The sequence below is a fragment of the Tetrao urogallus genome, assembly GCF_951394365.1.
Source record: "Tetrao urogallus genome assembly, chromosome: 20".
In the NCBI taxonomy this organism is placed as follows: Eukaryota; Metazoa; Chordata; class Aves; order Galliformes; family Phasianidae; genus Tetrao; species Tetrao urogallus.
In genome coordinates this window covers 176649-187044 of record NC_136833.1, presented here as the reverse complement: position 1 = coordinate 187044, position 10396 = coordinate 176649, and the positions used below count along the sequence as shown (strand labels likewise).

The window sequence follows — 10396 nt, the reverse complement described above, 5'->3', positions numbered from 1 at the left end:
AGAGTTTAGAAGTCAGTTGTTGCACATACAGTTAGCACATTAGTTATAATCATAAAATCTCAAACTATTAACGGAGATTATTCAAATTGGTAACCCACAGCTGCTTCTTGTCATCATTCAACACCTGGTATGTATATGAGACAGTGCTGTGCTCACATTACTCAGACATCTGTGGCATGATGGGTTTGGAGATGGCACAAACAGAGGAAGAACAAGAGCTTTCGTGAATCTGAGAGAGGAAGGGTCTTTAAAGATGAGGGGATTAATCCCTCTCTCTGTTCATGTACTTGTTATCTATTACTCCATGCAATAAGGAATAGAGAAGAGCCAATGATAATTCATGCATTAAGATAATCCAAGGTAAGAAGCCACAAAATAAGTGTAATAAGTACATTCAGATCAACTTGACAGGCTGACAAAGGAAAATCTCTAGCTTAGCAGCTGAGATGATTCCTGATTTTCTGAGCAGTGACAAATGTGGCAACCAGGCATGGACTCAGATGTGGATGATCCAAATTGTTTATTACAGGTTCTCACATCACTTACTCACATTCACAAGTTTTCTGTTTAGCTTTCCCATCTGCCCTTACAACTTTCCCACCCGCCTTTACATGTCAACAAAGCATTCCACAAGCACTCCATAACCGTGCATGCAGGCACTTAATCCAGAACTGTGAGCCGTTCCTTTTGCTTTGCGCTACTAGACGTGTCCTTGGTTCTCAGCCTTGCCATCTCACGCTGTTTACCTCGCTCCACAGCATTTGCTCCAAATAGTCTCTCTTGTATTCCCACAAACAAGCACCATCCAGTCAGATTTTAAGAAAAAGCTCTTTTGTGTGCAGTGCTCTGCTCCCAGCCGCACCGCATTGTTTGCTTCACAGAGCTTCTGAGCTGGCTCACTGACCATAAAGCTGCTGACAAAAATAAGTGTGCTCTTAGCATGGACAAGAATAACTCATTTGGCAAAGTGAAGCATTTTACTTCTATGCAGATTAAAATCTATATCATATTCAGACTTTAAAATAAATCCAGGTCTCTGAAGCAGTGGAAGAAGAAAAGGAAAACAGGCAGAAGAGGACCAGGAAATCCATTCAGAAACTATAGGGAAAAACAGATTTTAAGTGCAGAACGCCAGCTGGATACTCACTGTCTTCTCTAGCAGCGAACATGCAACCCAACAAAACAACGGTAGAAGCAGACTGGAGCCTCTAGGCCTCCAACAGAAAATTAGTTCTTATTGAATGAAACATCTAACATGTTCTGAAGCTTTCTCAAGTGACAGAAGAAAAACGGTGTCAAAGTTATCCTAGCTGGTCTCTTACATATATCCAGTTTTTCTCAAAAAATAAATCAAGGAGATAAATCTTGTTGAAGTTAGAAACACATGCAGGAAGGCAAAGAAAAAAAAAAAAAAGGGAGAGTGGTTCTTCTGACAAGTGTATTGAACTATGTTATATCTTTTCATCCTCTAAAACAAAGTTGCATGTTCTTCTTTAAGGGTTACAGTACCAAGCGTCCAAGCCTGCAGAAGAGCATCTGCTCTCGGCAGCCAGAGCCTGGCTTAGCAAGGTCAGCGCTGCGGCTGCGGATTCGGCAGCCCGTGAAAGCACGTCGCTTTTAACGCAGCTCGTTTCCCTTCATTCGGTTCGTCTCCGAAAGCTCCTCTTTGCCCGCGCCCCTAGCCCTGCCCGGGGAGCCCCGCCACGGGAGGCCGCAGGCGCCGGTAGTAACGCTCCGCGCCCCGCAGGCCCCGCAGCGCGTCGGCCGACGACGGGCAGCGCGGCCCGCGCCGCGGCAGCTCAGCTCAGCCAGGCCCGGCTCCGCCGCTCGCTCCCCGTACGGCCGCAGCACAACGGCAGCAGTAGGGCAGCTCGACCCGGTCCGGCCCGGCCCCACCGCGTCCGCCATCGCCGCCACGGCGCCTCGCGTCATCACGCCGCGCCGCGCTCCGATTGGCTGCGCCGCCGCTCGCGGAGCTCCGATTGGACGGCGGGCGCGCGTCCGGCGGCGGTTGAACGCGGCGCGGACGGGCGGTGCCGTCCGCCGTGCGGGAGCGGGGCTCGGTGCGCTCGCGCCGTTCCTCGGCCCTCATGGCTCCTGCCCGCAGGAAGGCGGCCGCGGGCGCGCGCGGCAGGAAGCTGAGCGCCTTCCTGAAGGACTTCGACCGGGAGGGTAGGCCGCGGGCGGGCCGCGGGCCGCGCTCGGGCCCGGGCCGCGTCTGACGCCGCGTCCGTCCCCGCAGTGAGGAGCCGGGTCGAGCAGCTGCGGGCGAACGGGGAGCGCCTGGTCAAGGAGGTGGAGAACCTGTACGACGTGGAGCTCCTCCGGCTGCCCGTGGCGCTCCGCGAGATGAACTGGCTGCAGTTCTTCGGTAGCGGCGGGGGGCGGGGGGCGCGGGCGGGCGGGCGGGCGGGGGGCGCGGGCTGCCCCTGGAGCGGCGCTCGGAGGCCGTCGCTGAGGAGCGGTGGGACGCGGCGCGAGGGGCTCGCGCGAGCAGAACGCGGGTGGGCGCGGGCGGATGCGCCGCCCCCTCTGCCCGGGGCCGCTCGCTCGCCGCCGGAACGCCTGCTGTGCGCTGCGCGCTCCTGCGGCGGCGTTACGGCGCGGCTGCGGGCGCTGCGGGAGCTGTCCCGGCTGCGGACCGCAGCGACGCTTCCAACCGAGATGTCTTCTTTCTAGCTGAAGGGGGAAGCCGGAAGGTCCTGGAGGAGGCGGTGACGGTAGGTATCCGGCGCGAATGGGAAACTTTCCCCGGCGCGCGGTGCGTTCCTGGAGGAGACGAAGGCTTTGTGTATCCGCAGGAGCGCCGCTGCGATAGCGCGGGTTGTGCCCGCGGATCTGAACTGTTAAGGCTTAGCGGGAGGAGATGCTGCGGTGTCCCCTGCAGGGTTTGCGTGCTCGTGCTGCTCCTTGCCCGGCTTTGCGGGCCTGCTTAGTTTCATGCTAAGGGATCGCCGAGGTTGGAAAAGACCTCCCGGGCCGCTTCCCAAATTCCGGGATGGTCACGGTTTCCCCTCTGAGCCCGCTGTGTAATCACCACCAGCCGCTTACTCCAAGTGGCATCAGAAGCACGTCGTGTGGAGGGGGCCTTTCCTTGAAACATGCAGTTTGAACTGGTAATCACGGTGTTAAGGGGAGCCGTGCTTCAGTGCTGATTGTTGACGAAGCAGCTCCTCAAACTCCCTCTGTTGGGCCGGGCCCCAAATAATTTGTGCCCCCATGGGTCTGCTGGGGCCGCAGCCTTCCCTCTCTTCAATACCTGCCTGACCTCTCCGGGTTCTGCAGGAGTCTGGGAGGGGAGTTCGGTGGCACCGGGAGTGTCCGTCCGCTTCTCTGAGTTTTCTCCTGAGTTCCTCCACACCCTCTGCCACTCGCTGTTACCCGGCTTTGGGGGAGGTCCGCGGCCGATACCGATCATGAAAAGCACGTTCTGAAAACACGACAGTGCGAACAATGTGACTGTGTTGGTTGGGACGTTCCAGAAATGTCCAGAAATGTTGGGGGGGAGAAAAGGAAAAGCGTGGGAGGAGGGAAGCTTGGAAACCTGTTGAAACATCTCTCTGCCCATCGGCAGATTCCCCACTGGGAAGGCAGTGGGGGGCATACAAGCATTAGCACCTTCAGGAGCGTAGCTTTTGAGGCTCAAACCGTGCTGCATTGTATACAAACCCCAGACGGGTGACCCAGCTGTGCTTTTAGGGCTGTTGTGCATATACACCCTACAGCCAGGGGCATGCTCTGGGCAGCCTCTGCCAGTACGCCTCTCCCAGTCCTCTTTGCATTTTAACATTCTTCAGGGATGGTCATAAAGGAAAAAAAAGAACTAAACACGATATAATTGCTCTCCATTGGCTGCTCCATCATCACACACGGAGATCGCTGTTCCCTAACGCACCAGCCCTTCTCTCCTGCTATCTGTAAGGTTGCTCTCCTCCCTTGGAGTCATTTTGCGGGGCCCCACGCCTTGGGGGTTTGCTCCTAGGCCTCTGGAAGAGCACGCGCCTCTCGGTAAGCTGAAGCACTGCTGTGCTGTTGAGCAGCAGGGAGTAGGTGAAGCGTGCTCACAGCTGCCCAGCAGGGCGTGCTGGCGCTGAAGGGCACGAGATCCATTGTGTCCGGAACAACGAGGAAGGACCTCTTTTAGCACAGCAGAAGAACGCGAAGATACAGTTATGTTAGATAGTTGTGTATGTGAAATAGTTACAAAGATTTTGCCTGCAACTTTGACTTATCACAAACTCGCAGTACCGATCATCCCAACTTCTTAATCCTAGGCAGACTTGGGAATAACAGAAATAAACAAGTTGACAGCAGAATTTATCCAGACTCCTCTGAAAATCGTCACGAAAGGTCAGTAGATAACATTCTGTGAATGCTGGTTTGGTTTTTAGCTACAGCCTTCGCTACGTGTGAAGACAAGGACGTAATTCTGCCTTTACTCCTGCGACCCGAAGTAGTTTTACTTGCTTTAATTAAGGCATTCTGGATAATTCACAGCCATGTTCTCTTTACTGTTGTCATCAGAATTCAGATTTTAGAAGCAAACTGTTGCCGAAATAAGCTTGTAGTGTGTTTCCTTACCTTAGCTAATGGTCAGTTACGTCGTGTTAGTTTTTTTTTTCCTGTCAACCTGAATAATGCTTTCCTCTTTTCGTAGAAAAATCTAAACAGGGTATTGAAGCCACTGAAGAAGCAGCAGAGGTTCCTTTGCTTCCTCCAGCAAAGAAGGCGAAACACGATGGCCAACTTCTTCTGGAGCAAGCAGCTGCAAGTACTAATCCAAGAAACGGAAAGGTAAGCAGCTGCTCTTTGTGATGGCTTTTATTCCTGGGATATAAACTATGTACCGAGACGATGCTGATGCCTAAGGGGGAACAGCGTGCAGGATGCTGTAAGGGTGGCTTTCCAAAAGCTGTTGCTTGCTGATCATCCCGGTGACGCTGGAAGCTGGCTTTCGTTGGCAGGTCGTGCTGTTACTTGTGGCGAGGAAAGCGACTGTGCTGCGAGTTACCTCTGCTTTTATTCCTCTTGTACTTCTGCACGTGAGAGTCTCACCCTTCTCATCTGAGCGTTGCTGTATGGAGGGAGCGATATTCCCTAGAGCAGAACAGTCCGGGCCACATTGAAAATATTTACCAGCAGTGCTTTTCGGCTTTGTAGTTTCTGAGTTGTGCTGTGGGCAGCGGTAAATACATGAACCGTCTCGAGTCAGAGTGGAAGTTAAGGTGGTCTGTTATCCTCCTGAAGTTCTGCAGCTGAGCTTCGGGGAAAGGACGTGAGGGCAGTACTCGAATGGGGAAGGTCTCAGAAGGTTGTCCCGTGGCTTGTGTCAGACTCCCGTGCTGCAGGAAGGAGCCTGCTGAGCCAGGCGTTTCGTATGGGAGCGTTTGCTCGGTGCGGACTTGGCTGTCCCAGGAGAAGGAACTGACTGACTTGGCAGCTAATGTGTTTCAGGTGAGGACGTCCACTAAAAAAGCACCAGCGTCCAGGAGCAGAAGAGCTCCTTCAGCAAGAGTGAAACGCATGAGTCAAAGGTAACGGCGATGAGTTTCGTGGCAGGATTTCAGAAGCAGAGAGTAAAGGTGTGGTGCTAACGTAGCTGCAGAGTGGGGCGGTGCGTGGCCCGGCAGGCTGGGTGGTGTGGGCATGGCGTGCCGTAGGGCGATCTGTGAGGACCCTGGGTTGTCTCGTCCAGGTCTTTGGTAAGACAGTGCTTACGTGTCCGTTAAAATTATTCTTCTGAGAGCAGGGCTCTGCTTACATGCTTCCTTTTAAGCAGATCAAGCAAAAGCAGCTTTATCACTCCAGCTACTGGCAGAAATCTCAATCTCTGTGCTCAAGGAGGCGCCTCCATCATCACACCCAGGTTTGATTCCAGGTCTGTATTCTATTGCATTTCTCTGTTAATTTCTCATACAGAGGAGTGCCTTGCTGCTTGGTCCTTACATCTCAGTTGTCTATATGCAGAATACTTTCCAGCAGCGCTTTGAACCTGCAGTGGTTCAAAGTTTTGGTCCAAGCGCTCTAAGAAATTGCAGTAAAAGTCCTTGCCTGTTGCTTTTTCCAGAGTTTTCAAGACGCCGGGTTTGCGCACACCCACAGTAAATGAACGTGTTTACACCATCTCTGCTAACGGCAGCCCCCTTGCTGATGGCAATGATGTCTTCATTACCGTTCCTGTTGGAGGAGGGGAGGTAAAAACAAACTTGAGTCTGTAAAATCTATGCAGCAAGGAGAGCCTGCGCCTTCTTGGGGGCCTTATCAGTTTCAAGGGACTGCTGTTCATCCATTCTCGCCCGCTTACTTGTGCCGCTGCAGCTTATCAGGAGGTAAATGTCGCTTAAAAAGAACCCGAAGAAGTTCTTAGTCAGAGCGGGAGCTGTCTAAGAATTCTGGCCTAAGCAGAATGCACACTGCTGCTTTGCTGCGCTTTTGAGTGAAGCTGAAAGTGCCTTCTGCTCACGGTGCTGCGTCAGCACACCAAGGGCAGCACGGGATGAGCTGGTCAAGCTGGATGTGGCTCTTGGTACGGACGCGGCCTCCTAGTGTGCAGGGAGGGGTTTCTTTGCTGCTTGTAGCTGCTGCTGCTGAACAACCGGGAAACCTGAGATTTGGTGGTGTTTGGCTTCTTGCAGAGCATTCGTTTAACAGCAAGTGATCTGACCAAGAAGAATCTTCTTCATCTCAATCCAGAGGCACGAGGCATTATGAAGAAGCTGTCTGTAAGCCTTTCCTTTTTTTTTTTTCCGTTTGGGACCTGAAGCTGTAATGCAGCATTGTCTCTGTCCTTAATTGTTGTCCTTACCTGTTGAGCTACTGAGCTGTAACAGAAGCTTCTTACTTCAAGTCTTGTGTCTTAGCTCCTACCGCTGGTGGAGAAGAAGCATGAACTGGGAAGGGGAGGGATAAAGCCTCACGCTTGTAGAAAAATAACTGTTGTCAGCATTTTGAAAAACTGAATCGAAACTAAAGGTGTCTTCTGCTTCGGGTGGGAAGCGGAAGTGGCTGTGGGTTATAATCTCTTTGGCTCTTTCTTTCTAGGTTCGTCTTGCACAAGCTTGTAGCAGTGCAAAAACCTACAGGTGAAGAGCAACGAATGTCAACACCTTTTGTACACGTGGAACTACTATAAGCTACAAGTACATTTTGTTTGGTGTCTTGTAATTCTGTGAGCATTCACTTAAACAAAACGAAATAAAAAGAAAACAAACAGCAAAGCAGTTAAAACCTGTGCTGGGTAACTGACAACGCTGTTAATATTCAAACGTCCTTTTCCAGCAGTCAGAGCGATTCGGTTGTAGCTGGCATGAATCACAGCTACCTGGCAGCTAACAGCTAACCATATTCATCCCCCAAATCCATTTCCCATTGTGCCTGAGCCCCGTGTGCCTTCAGGGAGTGGATAGGTAAGCAATAGTTCTTTTCTCTGCAGTGTATTGCTTGCGCACACTACTAGAATCTCTTCTGCCCCCCTTCTGCAGCCCACGTGGCAGTAGCGTTTGGTTTAACCAAATTGGAACTTCCTTCTCAGTTCAAGTGTTTGAGGCAATGCAGGAAAGCTGGTTCACTTCCTGGTAACAGAATCTCTCGGTGTAATGCAAAAGCCCCAGCGCTTCTTCATTAAGATTTTCTGATCCTGAAGGAGGTACACAGAGGCAAATTATGATTAATTCATCCGGTGGAGAGGCACTGGCATTACTGCGGGCAGCTGCCCTATGGAAGCAAGGTCATTCACACAAGGCAAGGAGACTGGGATACAGCTGCAGAGCAGTTCCTCCCAAGCAAGTTTATTCTGCTATGTGCAGAAGCGCAGGCTGAGGCGGTTTACTTGTGTTCCCAAGCAAGCAGGAGACCTGCAGCTTGTGGCCGGAAGATGGCCCATGGCATGCAATCACCAAGCAGCTCATTTGTGCCGATTTGGGTCAGAAATGTTTGCCGATTAATGAGTGTTTGTAGTAACTTGGAATGTATGGTACTGGGTATGTGGGGCATCCCCAGGTAATCGTCTGGAGCAGCTGAAGGGTAGCTGTGGCCAGCCGTGCTGACCAATGAAGAACCTCAAAGTGTCAAATGCACAGAGTACTTCCTGGGATTCTTATTAAAGGATTTGGGTAAGAGAATGTTAAGCCAGCTTTTGGGTGAAGCTCCTGGAAGAAGCAGTGATGGTAGGTATTTAAACACAAATTTAAAGTTCCTTTATAGAGCTGTACGTTGCAGTAGCACGCCACTGTTTTATTGCATTCCCTTTCACTGTTCTTTTTCACTCCACTCATCTCTTTTCATTGCATTCCACTCCCATCCAGTTCATTTTATTGCATTCCCTGTGATTTCACACCACTCTGCATCATTCAGCTCCACTATACCTCATTCCTTTTCATTTCTTTTCAATGTGCTCGCTCCTCCCTCCACCACTGCACTTGTCCTTGCTCCCTCCCTTTGACCAGCTGCTCCTTGCTCAGCCTTGCTGGTTTCCTGCCTCCCCGTGGGGACAGAGACTTCTCACACTACCAAAGGCATCCTTAGAGTTGTTGGCTCTGTTTGGTTCCTGTTTCCTTAAGAACCTGTTTCCAAGGGACCTTTCCCCCTGATTCTTTTGAAAGAGATGGAAGTTCCTGCTCTTTGCTAAGCCCTCAGGGTCACAAACAGCCCGTACACAGTGGCTGCAGCCCGCACTGCCTCCAGTCTTAACCTCTGTAATGAGCTCACCTGCACTGGTGGGCTCCCGATGTGTTTGAGGGACAACCTGCAGATCTCGGGTCACCGAACTACTTGAGCAGGCACCCAGTGGCTCCGGATGACACTCAAAGGATCTTGTCATCTCCCCCTGAACTTCCTCCCGCCCCCCATTTCCTCACAGTTAGATTTCCAGAGCCGGTGCTCCGCATGCATCAAGCTTGGGCAGCGAGGCTGATGTCTCGAGCCCTGCAGTGCAGCACTGTCATCCCCTCGGGGTTGCCCAGCCCTCTGGAACCACCATGCCACAGGCGAACCTGCTGCCGCCCCCTAGCCGCAATTGCGTTCCCCACCGTAGCTGTGCGTCCCCAGGGCTGTATTCAGTGCCACATCACCCAGAGCGCCTGAACAGGGCAAAACCGCAACGTTTTCAATCAGGCGATTGTCAGGAGCTTCCCTTTGGAGACAATGCCACCCCGAGGCCAAAGTCCCCACAGGCCAGGTGCCAGGGACGCCGCTGGGATATCGAGTGGTCGGTGGCAGCATCAGCAGCTCAAGCGGGCGCAGCCCTGGTGACACGATGACAAGATCGGTGTCAGTGACAACCACAACCCTCAAGTCCGGTGGGATCCAAAGGGAGAATGAAGCCATACAAAGGCTGGACCGCCCTGCAGCGAGGCTGGAGACCGCACCTACCAGTGGATGCACTGCATAAAACCTCCCAGCTGCCGAGGCTGCTCGGCGGTTCTCTGGCATGGCATCTTCCCACCACAAGCTGCAGTCATCTCTGCTGAGTGGCAAGGATCAGCACCAGCTCATCATACTGCAGCAGCACTGAATTTAGCACATCAAGCCACCAGACTGTTTAGCTGGAAATCACAACAGACACAAAATTGCACTACAGAACCACACGGCATTAGACATACTGACTGCTGCCCAGGGGGCACTGGTGCAATCATTGACAGGAACTGTTGCGTATACAGCCCTGATGCTTTCAAAAATGGAACTTGTATGATGGCACAGATGAAGACGCAAATTATTCACATGGAACAACTAACGAATAATCCTGTCTCTACCTAGTTAGCCCCCCTAACTCCACGGTGCAGGAAACTGTACAGTGTTATTGGATTCTGACTCATACGTCTTCTTCATTGCTGCGTGCTGCATTGCTTATGTGGCACTTGGATGCAACGTGCTTCAGCCGTCTTCCGAAGAGCTGTGTCCAGTTCCTGCTGCAGAGGGCTGGGATGCGTGGGCAAATACAGAGCACTGCCTGAACAGGTGACTGACATACGAAAAAGGTCTCCTGCTTGCTTGGGAACACAAGTAAACCGCCTCAGCCTGCGCTTCTGCACATAGCAGAATAAACTTGCTTGGGAGGAACTGCTCTGCAGCTGTATCCCAGTCTCCTTGCCTTGTGTGAATGACCTTGCTTCCATAGGGCAGCTGCCCGCAGTAATGCCAGTGCCTCTCCACCGGATGAATTAATCATAATTTGCCTCTGTGTACCTCCTTCAGGATCAGAAAATCTTAATGAAGAAGCGCTGGGGCTTTTGCATTACACCGAGAGATTCTGTTACCAGGAAGTGAACCAGCTTTCCTGCATTGCCTCAAACACTTGAACTGAGAAGGAAGTTCCAATTTGGTTAAACCAAACGCTACTGCCACGTGGGCTGCAGAAGGGGGGCAGAAGAGATTCTAGTAGTGTGCGCAAGCAATACAC

The 10396-nt window shown here is 52.0% G+C and overlaps 1 protein-coding gene across 1 annotated transcript; it reads left to right on the top strand.

Moving 5' to 3' along the window:
• Positions 1–2090: 2090 nt before the first annotated feature.
• On the top strand, positions 2091–7086 carry LOC306953935 (borealin-like; the record flags this gene model as incomplete). The annotated part of the gene is given in 10 exon segments (XM_079544966.1): positions 2091–2172; positions 2243–2418; positions 2421–2720; positions 4275–4350; positions 4658–4794; positions 5455–5534; positions 5780–5878; positions 6068–6194; positions 6636–6722; positions 7042–7086. Coding segments are annotated over 10 exon segments (1209 nt in total).
• Positions 7087–10396: the final 3310 nt, after the last annotated feature.